The following is a 19,550-nucleotide window of genomic DNA, read 5'->3' as shown; positions in this document are numbered from 1 at the left end:
TGTTATCTGTCATTCAATGTGATATTAGTTGTTTTAATAAATCAAGGGGACAAAGGTGTTTAAGGAAATTTCTTTGCAACTCTCAAGTTGTTGAATCAAACCAGTTAGCCTTATTCACTAACATGCAGTTCAAAATTAGAGAGAGTGAAAAAGCTAAAGACATGAGTTTCTGTTTCCACCTAAGTAATTTCTATCTGTTACTTGTGTTCTTCAAATGCATATTTCCCTTTGCAGATTCAACCACTTTAGACATTGAAACTGATAAAGAGGCTTTGATCTTATTCAAGTCTTAAATAAGTCTTCAAACTCTGAACCCATTATCTTCATGGGACCTGAACAGTTCTCCTTGCAACTGGACAGGAGTTTCCTGCAACAGCCACAGAGTTGTTGGCCTCAATCTTTCCATCTTGGGACTTGTTGGGTCAATTAGCCCTTAGGTTGGTAATCTCTCTTTGCTTCGCTCTCTCTAACTTCAAAACAATAAGCTTACAGGAACACTTCCTGATCAAATTTGCAGTCTTTTTCACCTGAGAATTCTGAATATTAGTTTCAACCGCTTGCAAGGTTTGATTCCCTCGAACATAAGCGGATTGGCTGAGCTCAGAGTACTTGACTTGTCAATCAATGAGATGACAGGAAAAGTTCCTGAAGAAATGAGCTTTCTCACCCAGCTCCAAGTTTTGAACTTGGGGCGAAATCTTTTTTTGGGTGGAATTCCATCATCAATAGGAAACATTTCATCTCTGAAGGATTTTATTCTAGGCACCAATGCACTTAGTGGCCCAATTCCTAGTGACTTGAGTCATCTTCAGAACTTGAAGCTTCTTGATCTCACCATAAATAATATCACAGGTAATGTCCCTTCCACAATTTACAACATGTCTTCCCTAGTTTATTTGGCTTTATCGGCAAACCAACTGCAGGGGAAAATTCCTGCTGATGTTGGGTATAGGCTTCCTAAACTTCTAGGCTTCAGTATCAGCTTTAATAAGTTCACTAGAACTATTCCAGGGTCTTTGCACAATCTCACACATATTCGAATCATCAGAATGGCATGTAACCTTTTAGAAGGGACAGTGTCAGCAGGTCTTGGAAATCTTCTATTCCTGGAAATGTACAACATTGGTTTCAACAGGATTGTTAGTTCAGGTGACAATGGTCTTGGATTCATCACTTCTTTAACAAACACTACCCGCCTTAAATTCCTTGCCTTTGGTGGCAACCTTCTGCAGGGTATAATTCCTGAATCCATTGGCAACCTTTCCAAAGTTCTTGAAAGATTGCACATGGGAGGCAACCACATTTATGGAACCATACCAGCTTCAATTGGCTATCTTAGTACCTTGACCTTGCTAAATTTAAGCAATAATGCCATTACTGGTGAAATCCCACATGAAATTGGCAAATTGGAGAATCTGCAAGTGTTGCATTTGGCTGGAAATAGGATATTTGGTAGGATTCCAGATTTCTTAGGCAATCTTCATGTAATACCCGGCTCGAGTCCGGCATCGGCATTCCTGTCGTCCGGTGGAATCTCGGGTGTCGGAACCCTCGAGAAGGGTAATGCATATGTTTTTCAAGGTATTTTCACTTGTTTTCATGTTCCAAAGACTTGAGTTTTGACAGAAAAGCAACAAAGGAGAAATGCAAAGGTTCGGCCGCCGAAGGTCACTTTCGGCCGCCGAACATTGCATGGTTGCGGCTTCACGTTCGGCTGCCGAAGGTGGTCTGGCCAGCCACCTATAAAAGGGCGAAGGGTCGGTGGAAGGAGGTTATTTCTCCTCCACTTGCAGCCAGAGGTGAGTTTCAGCCTCTCCTACGTTGACTTTCATGTTTTCCATGATTTTCATCCAATCTTTCAAGAGTTTTAAGAGTTTTAGTGACTTATGAAGGTTTTGAGCAAAAGAAGCAAGTTTTGAAGCTTGGAGCTTTGGAAGAGCTTTTCTTCATATCTCCACGTTAGGATCCTTCATCCTCAAGTTGTGTAAGAGGTAAGTGAAGATCCTGAGCTTCTTTGATGATTCTATCGTAGCTCATCCCTCTCCCCTAACTTCAGTTGTACAGGTTCAGAGATCAGAGAGAACTCAGCAGGGTACAGGAAGAGTACAGAGTCTTGTAATAGCTAGTGTGGACATGTAAATGTAAAGAGATAAGGTTTATGTATAGTGTATAGAATGGTGCTTGACTATAAGAGTTGTAATCCCTTGTTCTTCTCACATGATCAGTTTATGTTTACATTTATTGTTTTATGTTTATGAGCAAAACCAGGCTTAACATTCTGAGTTTGATCCGCCTAGAGCCATGAGGAGCTCTAGTAGGGATTAGTAGAGCACAGAGAGAGTGCATGCACAGGTTAAGCCTTGGAATGAAGAAAAGTTTTATGTTTTTACAGCAAATGTATGATCATGTATGGGATTTCACAGGTATACAGACAGGATAGCAGGCTTACTACGGGTCCCGGCGACCTTAAGTCGATCTGGATCCTAGTGCCGGTGGCAGTTCGGTTTCCGGGCTGTTACAGATTGGTATCAGAGCCCTAGGTTCACATGGTCGGACCTATAGAAAGAGAGTTGGGCTCATAGAGAGGTGTAGCAGGTCAAGCACCATAGGAAAAACATGTCCACGAGGATAGGATGTTCTGCTGATGTGCAATGCCCTGAGTTATGTATGTGCATGTTTTTGATGTGTTGCTGATGTGTTATGTGATTTGTTGTTTTCCAGAACGTGAAGATGCGAGGAACTCGTCGATCCGCGAGATTGACTGGAGTCCCACCTGTAAGTGAGGGTACAGCTGCTCGTCCACCTGCCTTGCCAAGGGCAAGATCTCACAGGTCAAGCAGGGAAGGAACGTCACGAGACCCTAGAAGGTCTTCTGACGAGAGCAGGAGAGGAGTAAGCAGAGGGGGAAGGTCAGTAGAAGAAAGAGGTGTGCTGGAAGAGGATCAGAGTAGAGATGCAAGCATGGGTGTAGGAAGGTCAGAAGAAGGTATGGGGGAGTCCCAGGGAGGCGTTCAGGCCTCGGGGTTTGGCTATCCACCCTTTCCACAGGGCCCAGAGTATCCGATGGGAGGCACGTCGGATTACTCCAGCTTTGCCCCATATCCACCCTACATGCCCTATATGCCCTATCCTTCCTTTTATCCACCATATCACATGTATCCACCCCCACCTGCTCCTCCACGTCCAGTACAGCCTGAAGTGAGGGAACCAGTTCCTCCACCACCACCTCCTGAACCAGTAGCCCCTGTTGTGGAAGCACAGCAACCCAGTTCTTCAGGGGGAAGTAAGGTGAAGATGACCGAGTACTTAAAGTTGGATGCTCCGAAATTCAATACAGGAGATGATCCCTTTGAGTATCTCAGTGCAGTGAGAATGATAACAAGTGAGTTAGGAGCAGATGATGGTAGAGCCATTGAGATGGCAGGGTTCACGTTAAAGTGTAAGAAAGCTAGAGAATGGTTCAAGAACTATGTGGACCCGAGACTTGAGAGTATGACATGGGAAGAGTTCGCCAACGAATTTGCTGGCTGGGCTTTTCCTGACAGTTCCAGGGAACGAAAAGTTGTGGAGTTTGAGCAGTTGAGACAGACGGAGGAGATGAGTGTTGATGAATATACAGATAAGTTCCTGGAATTGTTGCCATATGTCGGTCAGGCATATGATACAGATCAGAAGAAGGCAAAGAGATATGCCACAAGGCTTCATCCCAGGTATTTCTCTTTGATTCTTCATGCGGAGAAGGAAAGTTTCCACTCTATTGTGGATGCTGCTCGAAAGATGGAGGCCAGTGCCATAAGTCAAGGTGTAGTCAAGGCACAGTCTTCTGGTGTTAAACCAGGTTCCTCCTCACAGGGTACAGTAAGTGCAAGTAAGAAGAGATGGGAGAAATTCAGAGGAAAGAGAGGCAAGTTCTGGAACAGGCTTAAGTCGGGTCTGGGAATGAGTAGTGGCTCCAGTTCTGGCGCAGATTTTCCAGTGTGCAAGAGGTGTGGCAAACAGCATAGAGGAGCTTGTCAGTTGGGATCCACAGCCTGCTATAGATGTGGGCAGGAGGGACATTATGCACGGGAATGTCCTCAGGCGACTTTGGTTGCACCATCCCAGCAGATGAGTGCGGGCAGTGTAGTACAGCCCGTAGCTTCAGCCATACCACCAAGCAGTGGCAGAGGCAGAGGAAGAGGGGCAGCCTCTTCATCAGGGATGGGTTCCCGAGGTGCAGGTCCGTCAGCCCCAGCACGGATTTTCACCCTGACTCAGCAGGAGGCAGACACGTCGAACACGGTGGTGTCAGGTAATCTCATCATTGGGTGTTTAGAGGTGTATGCTTTAATGGACCCCGGTGCTTCTCACTCTTTCATTTCTTCTAGAGCTGCAGAGAGGTTGGGTCTGATGGTGTCTGAGTTAGAGTGTCCTCTATGGGTCAGTGGACCCAAATGTGATCCATCTTTGGCAGAGTCAGTCTGTCGGTTCAGTCCAGTGTGCATAGAGAGTAGATACCTTCCAGCTGACCTGGTGGTTCTAGAGTTGACAGATTTTGATGTCATTCTAGGGATGGACTGGTTATCTACGTATGATGCTACCCTGAACTGTAGAGACAAGGTAGTCAGTGTCAGAGACCAGGATGGGTCAGAGTGTGTCTTCAGAGGAGACAGGAGAGGGACACCTAGGGGTTTGATATCAGCCCTCCAGGCTCGTAGAATGTTAAGGAAGGGGTGTCAGGGGTTCCTAGCTTATGTGAGAAAGCTAGACAGTCAGGTTAGGGAACCATCCTCAGTACCAGTTGTTAGAGACTTCCCAGAGTTGTTTCCTGAAGAGCTTCCAGGACTGCCACCGGATAGGGAAATAGAGTTCGAGATTGAGTTGATGCCCAATGCCAGACCGATCTCTATTCCTCCCTACAGGATGGCACCAGCAGAGTTGCGAGAGTTGAAAGAGCAGTTACAGGATTTGGTAGCTAAGGGTTTCATCCGCCCGAGTACCTCACCTTGGGGTGCTCCAGTATTATTTGTCAGAAAGAAGGATGGACCTCTTAGACTTTGTGTCGACTACAGACAGTTGAACAAAGTCACTATCAAAAATAAGTATCCTTTACCCAGGATCGATGATCTATTCGACCAGCTGGCAGGAGCAGGTTGTTTTTCTAAAATAGATCTGAGATCCGGATACCACCAGTTGAAGATCAGGGAAGGAGATGTATCCAAGACTGCTTTCAGAACCAGATATGGGCATTATGAGTTCCTTGTGATGCCGTTCGGGTTGACTAACGCCCCTGCAGCATTCATGGATCTCATGAACAGGGTTTTCAGGGAGTACTTGGATCGTTTTGTGATCGTCTTTATTGATGATATCTTGGTGTACTCCAGGAATGCAGAGGACCATGCCCAGCATCTGCGGATAGTGCTGCAAACCTTGAGAGAGCATGGCTTGTATGCCAAGTTCTCCAAGTGTGAGTTCTGGTTAAGGAGCATTTTTTTTTTGGGACATGTTGTATCAGAGGACGGTATAGCAGTAGATCCCAAAAAGGTAGAGGCAGTAGCCAACTGGCCTACACCCACTACAGTGACCGAGATCAAGAGTTTTCTGGGTTTGGCAGGCTACTATCGGAGGTTCGTTCAGGACTTTTCGAAGATAGCTGCTCCTATGACCAGACTGACCAGAAAGAATCAGAAGTTTGTGTGGTCAGAGGAATGTGAGGAGAGTTTTGCAGAGTTGAAGAGACGGTTAACTTCAGCACCGGTGTTAGCTCTGCCGATTAGTGATGAAGATTTCACAGTGTTCTGTGATGCATCCCAAGTGGGATTAGGTTGTGTGTTGATGCAGAATGACAAAGTGATAGCTTATGCTTCTAGACAGCTGAAGAAGCACGAGCTGAATTACCCGACACACGATTTGGAGATGGCAGCTGTTATCTTTGCACTTAAGATGTGGAGGCATTACCTCTATGGGGTAAAATGTAAGATTTATACGGATCATAAGAGCCTGCAGTACATCTTAAGTCAGAGAGAGTTAAACTTGAGGCAGAGACGGTGGGTAGAATTGCTCAGTGATTACGATTGCAAGATCCAGTATCATCCGGGCAAGGCGAATGTTGTAGCTGATGCCTTAAGCCGAAAGTCACTTGGCAGTTTATCCCACATTGCAGTAGAGAGAAGACCGGTGGTGAAGGATTTCTACAAGCTCGTGGAAGACGGGTTACAGTTGCAGTTATCTGGTACAGGTGTTTTGTTCGCACAGATGAGAGTGACACCAGTGTTTCTAGAGCAAGTGGCTCTGAAACAGCACGAAGACCCCGAGTTAGTGAAGATTGCCAGGACTGTTCAGTCGGACAACAGTACAGAGTTCAGATTTGACGGTGAGGGGATTCTTCGGCACGGTAAGAGGTTATGTGTACCAGATGATAGCGGGTTGAAGGCAGACATTATGAGGGAAGCTCATAATGCGAGGTATAGCATTCACCCGGGAGCCACCAAGATGTATCAAGATCTGAGAAGGGTGTATTGGTGGCCAGCAATGAAGAGAGAAGTGGCACAGTTCGTGTCAGCCTGCGAGACATGTCAAAGGGTGAAGCTAGAGCACTAGAAGCCGGCTGGAATGCTTAACCCACTGCCGATCCCAGAATGGAAATGGGAGAACATAGCGATGGATTTTGTAGTGGGCTTACCAGCGACGTCTAACAGACTAGACTCCATCTGGGTGATTGTGGATAGACTCACTAAATCGGCTCACTTCATTCCAGTTAGGAGTAACTACTCTGTGGACAAGTTGGCACAGGTGTATGTAGACGAGGTAGTAAGGTTGCATGGAGTTCCAGTGTCGATAGTATCAGATCGAGGACCTCAGTTCACCTCCAGGTTTTGGCGGAGTCTGCAAAATGAAATGGGCACAAGGTTGGATTTCAGCACTGCTTTCCATCCACAGACAGACGGTCAGTCTGAGAGAACCATCCAGACCATTGAAGATATGCTGAGAATGTGTGTGTTAGACTTTGGCGGTTCTTGGAGGCAGCATCTACCTCTGGTGGAGTTTGCCTACAACAACAGCCATCATGCTAGCATAGGGATGGCCCCTTATGAAGCTTTGTATGGGAGGAAGTGCCGAACACCTGTTTGCTGGGAAGAGGTAGGAGAGAAAACTCTTGCAGGGCCAGAGTTAGTTCAGATAACCAGCAAGGTAGTGCCTATCATCAGAGAGCGGATCAGAACAGCTGTAAGCAGACAGAAAAGTTATGCAGACATCCGTAGGAAGCAGAGAGAGTTCCAGGAGGGGGATATGGTATTGCTTAAGGTGTCTCCGATGAAGGGAGTGGTTCGGTTTGAAAAGAAAGGTAAACTGGCCCCACGGTACATTGGTCCCTTTGAGATCTTGCAGAAGATCGGGCCTGTATCGTATAAGCTAGATTTACCGGCTTCTATGGAACGAATTCACCCGGTATTCCATGTTTCTATGTTGAGAAAGTTTGTGTCAGATCCAGAGAAGGTTCTGAGTGAACCTGAGGTGGAAATCTTAAGTGATCTCACCTATATAGAGCAGCCAGTGCGGATCCTTGACACCCAGATCAGAAAGCTGAGAAACAAGGAGCTACCAATGGTGAAAGTGCTGTGGAACAACCACAACCTCGAAGAGTGCACTTGGGAGACTCGGGAGTCCATGCTCCAGCAATACCCATATCTGTTTTAAGGTTAGTTTTCCCCTTTTCTATGTGGTTATATTGTGTTAGGGACATTCGGGGACGAATGTTCTTAAGGGGGGGAGAATGTAATACCCGGCTCGAGTCCGGCATCGGCATTCCTGTCGTCCGGTGGAATCTCGGGTGTCGGAACCCTCGAGAAGGGTAATGCATATGTTTTTCAAGGTATTTTCACTTGTTTTCATGTTCCAAAGACTTGAGTTTTGACAGAAAAGCAACAAAGGAGAAATGCAAAGGTTCGGCCGCCGAAGGTCACTTTCGGCCGCCGAACATTGCATGGTTGCGGCTTCACGTTCGGCTGCCGAAGGTGGTCTGGCCAGCCACCTATAAAAGGGCCAAGGGTCGGTGGAAGGAGGTTATTTCTCCTCCACTTGCAGCCAGAGGTGAGTTTCAGCCTCTCCTACGTTGACTTTCATGTTTTCCATGATTTTCATCCAATCTTTCAAGAGTTTTAAGAGTTTTGGTGACTTATGAAGGTTTTGAGCAAAAGAAGCAAGTTTTGAAGCTTGGAGCTTTGGAAGAGCTTTTCTTCATATCTCCACGTTAGGATCCTTCATCCTCAAGTTGTGTAAGAGGTAAGTGAAGATCCTGAGCTTCTTTGATGATTTGAAAGGTTTTATGAAGTTTGTATGGGTAGTTTGCATGTTTAGGTTTAGGTGAGGTTTTTGGTGATTTGTGGTGTTCCAGCCTGTTTAAGTGTTATGTGCTATGTTTGTTTGGGGTTTTAGGGTAGTTTTAGACCCCTTTGTGCATATATATGTGTATATGCTAGTTGGGAGTAGTTGAGATGCATGTTTGTAGGTTTTTGGGCAAAGTTTGCATGAAACAGAGCAGGGTTCTGCCCTTCGGGCAAAACCAGGTTCGGCCGCCGAACCCCTTGTGGAGGCAGTTCGGCTGCCAAAGGTTGCCCCCGAAAGCTAGGCTTTCGGTTTAGAAAGGGACTTTCGGCCGCCGAAAGAGGGAGTTCGGCCGCCGAAAGTGTGTGAGTTTCGTCTCTGGACGAGACCTTCGGCCGCCGAAGGTGCCGCCGAACATGCATGAGTTTCGTCTCTGGAGTGGGGTTTCGGCCGCCGAACCTGCCGCCGAAAGTGCCCTGTCCAGCTTTCTTTTGCATGGTTTATTTGATGGTTTGAGGAGTGTTTAGAGGGGTTTTGGGGAGTTTCGTAGAGATGTTCTTGAGTGAGTTTAGTCCCTCATTTGAGTCCACCTGTGTAGGTACGGACCAGAGGAATCAGGGAGGTCAGCAGTGAGTCCAGTGTCAGAACCTGCAGAGTCAGTGCAGAGATAACCAGGTGGGTGGAACTTAACTTAATGTTTTAATCTGACAACTGAATATTTTATCATGCTTCATGCATCATGAATATGCTCTAGGGTGAGTGCATTAGTGTACACAAAGATGACGCATTGCATTTATCCTTGTACTTGGCATGGCTCCTTGTACATTGCTTATGTGAGACGGCACGGACTTCGTGAGGATTCATTAGCCCTCAGAGGAAAGACCTGGAACAGCCCTACGGGGACCAAGCACACACACAAAGACCTGGAACAGCCCTACGGGGACCAGGCACATGGTACTTAGGTACCCCAGATGAGATAGAGGGAGTTTTGATCCGTCCGACCGAGGTTGTGTGATTATGTGTTGCATTCCATGAGAGCATGTTTTATCACCTGTATTTGCCTATTCTACTCACTGGGCTATCGTAGCTCATCCCTCTCCCCTAACTTCAGTTGTACAGGTTCAGAGATCAGAGAGAACTCAGCAGGGTACAGGAAGAGTACAGAGTCTTGTAATAGCTAGTGTGGACATGTAAATGTAAAGAGATAAGGTTTATGTATAGTGTATAGAATGGTGCTTGACTATAAGAGTTGTAATCCCTTGTTCTTCTCACATGATCAGTTTATGTTTACATTTATTGTTTTATGTTTATGAGCAAAACCAGGCTTAACATTCTGAGTTTGATCCGCCTAGAGCCATGAGGAGCTCTAGTAGGGATTAGTAGAGCACAGAGAGAGTGCATGCACAGGTTAAGCCTTGGAATGAAGAAAAGTTTTATGTTTTTACAGCAAATGTATGATCATGTATGGGATTTCACAGGTATACAGACAGGATAGCAGGCTTACTACGGGTCCCGGCGACCTTAAGTCGATCTGGATCCTAGTGCCGGTGGCAGTTCGGTTTCCGGGCTGTTACACTTCAAAAGTTGAACAAAATTGATTTATCAGGAAATGAATTGGAAGGTGGAATACCCCGTGCCTTTGGGAATCTGCATAGTGTTCTTTCACTAGACTTATCCAACAATAAGCTTAATGGAACCATGCCTAAAGAAGTTCTCAATCTCCCAAGCTTGACCACCATCTTCAATCCCTCCAACATTTGCCCCAAGAAATTGGGTCACTAGAAAATATTTTTACTATTGATCTCTCTAACAACCGCTTATCTGGCCACATTCCCAGCTTGATAAAAAACTGCAAGAGCTTGGAGGAATTATACATTGCCAGAAATATATTCTCAGGCCCTATTCCAGAGACTCTTGGAGCAGTAAAGGGCTTGGAAACTTTAGATCTCTCATATAACCATCTTTTTGGTTTCATTCCTCTTGACCTCTAAAAACTACATGCTCTTCAATCGCTGAACCTTGCCTTTAATAACTTAGGAGCTGTTCCCTGTGAGGGTGTTTTTGCAAATCTCTCTAGAGTTCAATTAGAAGGCAACCCAAAGCTTTACTTGAATTTTGAATGTGAGAATGCTCAAGATTATAATAGAAGAAAGCCTGTCAAAGTTTACATATTTGTTATTGTTGCTATCATGGCAACATTGGTAGTCTTCATCTCTACTGGTTCTTTGTTGTATATGAAAAGAAGATGAAACAATGACACTTCTAACTTGATGGAGGAGCGACATCATATGGTTTCTTACCACAAACTCTGCGAAGCAACTGGGAATTTTAAAGAGGAAAATGTGATTGGAAATGGGAGCTTTGGATCAGTGTACAAAGGGTGTCTTAGTGATGGTAGTGTTGTAGCCATCAAGGTCCTTGAAATTGAAAAGACCGGATCTTGGAAGAGCTTTCTTGCAGAGTGTGAGGTTCTAAGAAATGTGAGGCATCGGAATCTTGTTAAGCTGATTACATCTTGCTCAAGTGTGGACTTGAGAAACAAAAAATTTCTGGCTCTAGTTTATGAGTTCCTTGGTAATGGGAGCCTGGAAGACTGGGTTAAGGGCAAGAGAAAGAAAGGAAATGAAGAAGGCTTGAATCTTGTGGAAAGATTAAATGTGGCTATTGATATAGCCGGTGCAATGGATTACTTGCACCATGACTGTGAAGTTCCTGTTGTGCACTGTGATCTGAAGCCTAACAACGTTCTTCTGAATGAAGACCAACGTGGGAGACTTTGGCTTGGTGAGATTGCTGATAGAGAAAGTGGGTGGTAATCAAACTTCAATTAGTTCCACCCATAGGAGGAGTGTTGAAGAATTACTTAAGTTGCTGAAATAGGACATGGTCAAATATTTTTGCTGGAATTTTTTGTTCTGTTTCAGTTTTTTTAGCTGATTATGAATTCATGTTATTAGTGGTTGATTTTTAGAAATTTGTTAAACATGTAAATATGCTTCGTTATATTAGCCGAATTTTTTCTGTATATAAGCAGTATTCAGTTTAATAAAAATACTGACTTTCTAGCACAAATTTATTTTTGTTGTTTTTACTTTCTATCTCTATTTATTTATTGTTCTTCAAGCACACATTAGAGTTTGAGATTTCTAACATAAGGGGCATATACCCTATCTCAAAAGAATAATAATAATAATCAAGCTCCTTGGAGAATTGCTTGATGAAAAGTTTATTTTTGTTGATTGTGATTATTAGCTATGCAAGAAAACCAATATATGAGCTACTGTTACTAATGGATACAACATGATTTCTTATTACAATTCCTGGGGTTATTGAAAACCTCAGAATCTTGAAGTTGTTCTTGTCACTGAGTTGTTCTTACATGGAAACAAAGACTTGAGTGTTGATCATATCTCATGAGCAATTTGTATTTTTTTTTTTAATTATTTATATGAGAAAGCCATTAGTATTATATGTTTATGAAAATAAATTTCTTCCATGTAGTCCAATATAATTATTTTTCTGTAGAAAATATTCCACTATATCTGGAAATAACTTCCATTTTTAGTAGAAAAAGTTATTTTTCATAAAAATAGTTTAATTTTTTCTAACAGGAAAAAAAATACATTTCTTTTAAATCAATGATATTCATAATCATATTTTTAATATACACATTATTCATATTGAACAAAATTTTATTACTTTTTCTTTAAACTACTAAAATTTATTACTAACATGCACATTATATACATGAAGAACTGCTCATGGAAGAGAGTTTATTGCTCGGACTACCATTACCCATTCTTAGAATCCTATTTTTCTTCATGATTAGAATCCTTTCAGCATAGGAACATGATTAAGAAGATTGTCTCTTGCAGCTTTGAGCTTGCGAAGAGCATTTCTCATGCTGATTCGGCTGTCAGGAGAGCTCGCAGTGCAAGATAATCCAATCCCAAGAACTGTGATCGCACATTCTCGTTGAACTTCTGAATTTATCGTGCGACCATCATGGGAAAGATTATCCATGAGCAGCAGCAACTCAGGATCCAGAACTTGCAAAATCCTGCCAGGAAAAGCTGATTGCACCCACCCAACTAGATTTTGTTCACCCATCAAACTCTCATCTATAGGACTCTTCCCTGTAAACAGCTCTAGCAATAGCACTCCAAAGCTGTATGCATCTCCAGCCGTTGATGGTTTCACTCCCAGACCATACTCTGCATGTGTTTGATAGATCTTAGAAAAACAATACAATGATTTCATAGAAACTTATAAGAATTCGTTATTTGTGTGGTTTGAATTTGGGTAGGAACGTAATGAGTCAGATATTTTCGATCTTATCAAACTCTAATAAGACGAGTTTGAGTAGTTTAACCGGGTTTCAGATAGATTTAAATCAGGTTTGAATGTTATATATTTGGTATCCATAATTCAAATCTATTTATATAAATTATTAATTAAAATATATAAAATGGGTTGTAGTATCGGGGTTTTCAACGGATTCGGATAGTTAAAAATAATTTTTAATCTGATTTAGGGGTAGATTCAAATTCAGTTAGGGCTTTATCTCTATATTACCTGTGAACTTAGTTTACATGTTTGTCTCAACAAAAAAATGAATAAGATTAAGGTACTAACCTGGAGGTATGTAGCCTATGGAACCTTTCAGGACATGAGTGGAGCTAATTGAAGTTTGATCACCCAATTCCTCCATCAGCAACCTCGCCAAGCCAAAATCTCCTACCTTTGCAGTCAAGTCTTCATCTAAAAGAATGTTGCTAGGCTTCAGATCACAGTGCACCACCGGAACTTCACAGTCGTGGTGCAGGTAATCAATTGCACTGGCTACATCAATACCCACGTTTAATCTCTCTACGAGATTTAGTCCATCGCCATCTTCTTTCTTCCTCTTGTCTTTAATCCAGTCTTCCAGATTCCCATTACCAAGGAACTCGTACACCAGAGCCAGAAATTCTTCATTTTTAAAGTCCACGCCCGAGCAAGATGTGATCAGCTTAACAAGATTTCGATGTCTGACATTTCTTAAAGCCTCACATTCTGCAACGAAGCTCTTCTTGAATCCAACTTGCTTGACGTCGAGTACCTTGATTGCTACATCAGAGCCATCTCCAAGACACCCTTTGTAGACTGAACCAAAGCTTCCACTTCCAATCAAATTTTGGTCGTTGAAGTTCCCAGTTGCTTGGCGGAGCTCATGGTATGAAACCAATTGATGCTGCTCCTTTATCGAGCTGGGTGATTGAGCAATCTTTTCTTTGTTTCTCCTTATATAGAAGAATGAACCAGCAGAAAAGCACAAAGCTAGCGTCACCACGATCAAGATGATGATATAAACTTTGATTTGTTTTCTTCCTCGAGCTTGAGAATTATGACATGGCGTCTGCTTGGAGAGCTTCAGGTTGCCTTCTAATTGGACTCTAGAGAGATTTGTAAAAACCCCATCACAGGGAACGACTCCTTCCAGGTCATTAAAGGCAAGATTCAAGGATTGAAGGGCCTGTAGTTTTCCAAGATCAAGAGGAATAGAACCAGAAAGATTGTTATAAGAAAGGTCAAGAATTTCCAGGCCTTTCATCTCTGCTAGAGAGCTTGGAATAGGGCCTGAGAATGTATTTCTGTTGATGTAAAATTCCTCCAAGCTCTTACAGTTTTTGAGTGATCCTGGAATATTACCTGACAAAAGATTGCTGGAGAGGTCAATGATAACAACACTGTCTAGAAGCTCAATTCCCTCTGACAAATTCCCACTCAGGAAGTTGTTAGACAGGTTCAAGTTCATACTTAAGCTCTGAAGCCTGAGAATTTCTTTAGGGATGGTTCCATTGAGCTTGTTTTTGGATAAATCCATGGAAAGAAGACTATGGAAATTTCCAAAAGTAGTAGGTATTCTTCCCACCAATTCATTTCCTGACAAATCAATTTGGTTTAACTTCTGGAGATTACCAAGGGAATCTGGAATCCTTCCAGCAATCCGATTTCCAGCAAGAACTAACTCTTGCATGTTCTCTAATTGACCAATTTCAGTTGGGATTTCACCGGTGATAGAATTGTAGCTCAAATTTAACAAGGTCAAGCTACTGAGATTACCAATTGATGCTGGTATACTACCATATATATGATTGCCTCCCATGTATAATTTCAAGAGGTCCCTAGAAAGATTACCAATGGATTCAGGAATCACACCCTGCAAAAGGTTACCGTCAAAGGCAAGGAATCTAAGACGGGTGCTGTTTGTTAAGGAAGTGATGAATCCAAGACCATTATATCCAGAGCTAGCAATTCTATTGAAACCAATGTTGTACATCTCCAGGAATGGAAGATTTCCTAAACCTGGAGGTATTGTTCCTTCTAAAAGAGTGTGTGCTATACGAATAACTTTAATATTTGTGAGATTGTGCAGAGATCCAGGGATTGTTCCGGTGAACTTATTGAAACACAAATTGAAAACCAAAAGATTTGGAAGTGTCTCACCAATATCACTAGGAATTTTACCCCACAGCTGGTTGGAAGCTAAGGCTAAATCAACTAGAGAAGACATGTTGTAAATGGTTGAAGGAACTGTACCAGTGAGATTGTTTATGGTGAGATCAAGAACCTTCAAGTTTCTAAGATTGCTTAAATCACTAGGAATCATCCCACTAAGAGAATTAGTTCCTAAGATCAAAGTCTCTAGTGAAGAAAGATTACCAATAGATGGGGGAATTGTACCCGAAAGAAGATTTCGGCCCAAGTTCAAAGCTTGCATGGTGGTAATCGACGTGAGCTCTACTGGAATTCTTCCTGTAATCTGATTCATTGACATGTCGAGGATTCTAAGCTCCGTCAACTTGCTTACATTCAACGGTATAGAACCCTGCAAGCTGTTGGAACTCAGGTTTAAGACTCTAAGGCCAGAAAGACTACAAATTTCTTCAGGAATTGTTCCTGTAAGTTGATTGTTTTGAAGCTCCAGGGACTGAAGAAAAGAGAGATTGCCAATATTGGGACTTAACGAGCCAGAAAGACCAAATCTGGAGAGTTTCAGACCAATCACTCTTTGGCCAAATCTGTTGCATGAAACTCCTGTCCAGTTGCATGGGGACGATGAGCTCTGGTCCCATGAAGATAGAGAATTGGGAGATTCTACGCTTAGTTGAAACTTGAACGAGATCAAGGCCTGCTTGTCAGTCTCAATGCTTAGAGCAGCAGTCTCCAACAAGGGACATATGAATCTGAAACAGAAAATTAGGAGAGTGAAACATAAGAGGAGATTCATTTTCGACAGGTGATCGATGTTTGTCGGAAATCAACATATGGGTTCCGAGATTGTTGGGTGATTTGTATTTATAACAATCATGGTGAGCACTTCAATAATTTGACGCGAGACTAATCAATGTAGCGGACTTGTTCGTTCTACAGTAGCGGCTCTAGCTGACTAGTGACTACTGCTATCTTGTGCAAGATTTGAAAAGGTCGTAACTCGTAAGCCCAAATATCATTGGCAGAAAGGAAAATCCTTATCCGCATCGAGTGTATATATTCACGCAAATATATAGACATTTTATTTTTTTTTCTATAAAAATATATTTAATAAAATCATGCCAGAATTTCATCACCAACCACCACACCGATCTATTTTTTAAGACGCGGTCGGGACTTTATATTAACAAACCTAATCTAACACAGTTAAATCTGAAAAATCAAAATTCAAGCTACTCAATTTGATAATCAATAGGGATACAAATCTTTATACATCCAGGACCAGATCTATATCAAAATTTAAGCTACTCAATTTGATAATCAATAGGGATATAGATCTTTATACATCTAGGACCAGATCTATATAAATCTGGTCCTAGATGTATAAAGATCTATAAAGGCGCTACGAAGATTAAATAGCTACTCACAATAGAAAAAAGAACGTCAATACGTATGTAACACGTCACTGAACTACAAAAAAAAAGATATATAAAAAAAAAAAGTAAACCGGAACTGAACTCGCTCATATATATAAAAATTTTACTCTCTTTTTTTTTTTAAATTTCAAATTATCAATATTCAATCACATGCCATCAAAAGGACAAAGTATTAGAGATAAAATTAAATTGTAGAAAAGAATTAACTCATAACACAAATTTAATTTTATTATTTAAAATTTAAAGTTTTAAATAGAAAAATAAATTATTATAAATATTTAAATTTTTTTATTTAATAGTTCAATAAATTTTATCAATAATTTATAATTTAAAATATTAATACTTAATTATCATTATATAAAAATATAGATTTTAATTAATTTATTAATGAATCGTCGTTGGTTGAAACTACTGAACCATAAAAAAATCTAGATCACTGAATTTTTCTCCTTTTTTTTTTTTTAAAAAAAAAAACCTCATGTGAAAACTAATTAAAACCTCCTATCTTGTTGAATTATTTTGAAAGAGACAACCAATGATTTGACTTGCTTAGATAGGGCAGGTTTGATTCTTCAAAATTTAAAGCTTCATCACTAAGATGGATTAAATATTTTTTCACATTTGGAAAAAATGAATTTCTTGGGAATTTTTATATAAAAATTAATTTAAGGCATTTCCAGGATTGGATAGATAATGCATGGATTTCTTCCTTCCTCATTTTAAAAAATGAAATCATTTTAAATTTCCATGAAAAAGTTTGCTATTTCAAAATTTTAGGCTGCACTAGGATTGGATCGATAGGGCATGAATTTCTTCTCATTTTGAAAAATCAATTCCTGTGTTATTAATACATAATTTTCGCACAAAGGTTATCACTTTATTTAATTATATCCATTCATATGTTATATATGTCGTAATTTAACCGTTGTTTAATAAATTTTTTTTTATTAAATCTGTGCATTAGATTACATATTGTAAATAAATCTTCTTTAAAATGCTATAAAGCTTTAAAATTTCAATAAATTAAAAAAAAATAATTAATGAACTTTATCTCATTAATATTAAAATCATTTTCATGAAAAATAATTTAATAATATGAACGATTAAATTAGCTTATTTCTGAAACCATATAAATATAATAAATTAAGAAAATTCTTGTGAAAATAAATATTTACAATTTTCAATAATTTGAGTAAACTCAAATATCATATTTTTAAATTAAATAATCATATAAAATTAAGATTAAATATATAAAAAAATAATTTAAAAATCATCAAATTAAATATAATATCAAAATTTATGTAAAATCAAGTTTGTAGGATAAATATATGAATCAAGAAATTGTTAGAAAAGAAATAAAAAATTAAAAATGTTTTGAATATTAAATTTTAGTCAATAGATTAGAAACAAAATGCAAATAGAATTTAGAAATACATCATAATCCGTTGCTGATTATAGTGCCAATAAGTTAATAATAAATTTAGAAACGAATTAGAATCAAAACAAGAAAAGCCTAAAATAAAATTAATATTATTTTTTAAAAAAATATTTCAATTCGAAACGATAAGTATTTCATAAACGAATACAAAATCTGCTCGATCGTATACTTATACATATTGAGTATATTAATAATTTAATTTAATTCACAATCTAATAGAAATAAAAAAAATCTGAAAATAAATTTTCAATTAAAATAACTTAAACGTTATACCATTGTAATTGAATTAAACAATTAAAATTGAGTTATTTTAATAATAATATTTTTTATTTTATTCGATTCGATTAATAATTTATAAAAAAATATTAATTTTTTGGTTCAATTACCATTTAAATGCGAAGGAACCAACTCAGATCCGTCTGGGTCAAACCAACCCATTTGACAATTGAGTCTTGAATAAAAGTTTGGTGTATTGTTGATTGATTCAAAGCCATGCACTTGGCGTAATAGTCTCACATCGCATTTCAGCTTTTCTTCTTTTTGCTTACATACTACCATTAGACTTTACAAGACAAGACAAAATTGAAAGAAAAAAAAACTCCCAAATGTTAAAGCCAAAAGCCGGATTATGATGTATTTCGTTTATAAATATTATTATAAAACATATATTTATATTAAAATAATTATTTATAAAAATAGATTTAAATAATATGTATTTAATATATAAAATTTGAATTTCACTTAAATTCATTATAGATATTAATTTCTAATTAGTTGAATTCGTCGAATAAATATTTAAAAAAACCGGTTTATTATCAACCCCAATAACCAGGTCTTCCAGGATCCGGTTACCAAGGAATCCGTAAACTAGAATTCTTTGTTTTCTAAATTAGAGAAATTCTTTGCAGGTTAGGTTCTCTAATTCCCCAATTCCTAGTGGAATTTCACTCATTATAGCTTAAATGTAGCAAGGTCAAGCTACTAACATAACAATCCAATTGTATGGACCATAAAATTGATTGCCTCCCATGTGCATTTTTTGAAGAACCTTGGAAAGGTAGCCAATGGATTCAGGAATCATTGAATTCAATATTGTACATTTCCAGGTATGGAAGTTTTCCAAAAACCTGGTGGCACTGTCTCTTCTAAAAGGTTATGTGCCATTCTGATCATCTGAATATTTGTAAAGTTGTGCAAAGGCCCAGAAATTGCTCCACCGATCTTGCCCCAAGTTCAAAACTTGGGGGCTTGATGAGAAAGTTGAGCCCTTAGGAAAATTTTCCTTCAATCTCATTTTCGGGTAAAGGATTTCCCTCGAGTTTTAAAAATATTTGAATTTTAAAATTCAAAAATTCTAGTCTCTGCGTGGGTTATTATAAATGTCAGAATTACTATTAAAATTTCAATTTAAAACATTTATTTTCAATTTAAAAAATTTATTTAGGGATTTATGTTTGTTAACTGTGTTGGTTATGTAACGTCCCGGTCACTGAACCTAAAAATTCTATTTAGCATTTCAAAATAATTTCTATAATTTGTATTTTGAAATATTTTTATACGTCTTCATATTTTATAAAATAATTTATTTTCTATTAAAAATTATTCACTTTTCTCTGAGTTTATAAAATAAATTTATTTTTAAACACTTTTTATGCTGCAGTAAATTTTCAACGGCTTTTTTTATGAAATTATCGGATATATTTGTTTTATATATATTAAATATATTTTATTTATATAATTTTTTATGTAAATTAATAAAATTTTTATATGCATTTAAGTGCAGAACTTAATTTTTATATTTAAGTAATTAAAATTTTATATTAATATATGAATTTACAATATTTTGAGTAATATTTTTTAAATTTTAAATAACATATTAACTTTAAGTTAAATAA

The 19,550-nt window shown here is 39.2% G+C and overlaps 2 protein-coding genes across 2 annotated transcripts; one reads left to right on the top strand and one right to left on the bottom strand.

The window, feature by feature from the left end:
* Positions 1–473: 473 nt before the first annotated feature.
* Positions 474–10,086, top strand: LOC110613617 (LRR receptor-like serine/threonine-protein kinase EFR). The gene is made up of 2 exons (XM_043955560.1): positions 474–1,479; positions 9,881–10,086. Exons 1-2 carry the CDS (start codon positions 630–632, stop codon positions 10,084–10,086), a joined length of 1,056 nt encoding a protein of 351 aa, XP_043811495.1. The 5' UTR covers positions 474–629.
* A 1,917-nt stretch (positions 10,087–12,003) lies between these two features.
* LOC110613047 (probable LRR receptor-like serine/threonine-protein kinase At3g47570) lies at positions 12,004–15,804 on the bottom strand. Its single transcript, XM_021753965.2, has 2 exons — positions 12,940–15,804; positions 12,004–12,518 (listed from the first exon to the last, which is right to left on the bottom strand). The coding sequence occupies exons 1-2, from the start codon at positions 15,575–15,577 to the stop codon at positions 12,130–12,132; spliced, it is 3,027 nt and encodes a 1,008-aa protein (XP_021609657.1). The 5' UTR covers positions 15,578–15,804; the 3' UTR covers positions 12,004–12,129.
* Between the last annotated feature and the right edge of the window lie 3,746 nt (positions 15,805–19,550).

Source organism: Manihot esculenta, chromosome 4 (genome assembly GCF_001659605.2).
Source record: "Manihot esculenta cultivar AM560-2 chromosome 4, M.esculenta_v8, whole genome shotgun sequence".
Taxonomy (NCBI): domain Eukaryota; kingdom Viridiplantae; phylum Streptophyta; class Magnoliopsida; order Malpighiales; family Euphorbiaceae; genus Manihot; species Manihot esculenta.
This window is presented reverse-complemented; position numbering and strand designations above follow the sequence as displayed.

What these genes read in the sequence shown, in the direction of transcription:
- LOC110613617 (XM_043955560.1), top strand. Translation starts at nt 630, where the DNA reads ATGACAGGAAAAGTTCCTGAAGAAATGAGCTTTCTCACCCAGCTCCAA. An exon ending in TCCAGATTTCTTAGGCAATC is followed by an intron (nt 1,480 to 9,880) that starts TTCATGTAATAC and finishes GGGCTGTTACAC; the next exon opens with TTCAAAAGTTGAACAAAATT.
- LOC110613047 (XM_021753965.2), bottom strand. Translation starts at nt 15,577, where the DNA reads ATGAATCTCCTCTTATGTTTCACTCTCCTAATTTTCTGTTTCAGATTC. An exon ending in CATAGGCTACATACCTCCAG is followed by an intron (nt 12,519 to 12,939) that starts GTTAGTACCTTA and finishes AAACACATGCAG; the next exon opens with AGTATGGTCTGGGAGTGAAA.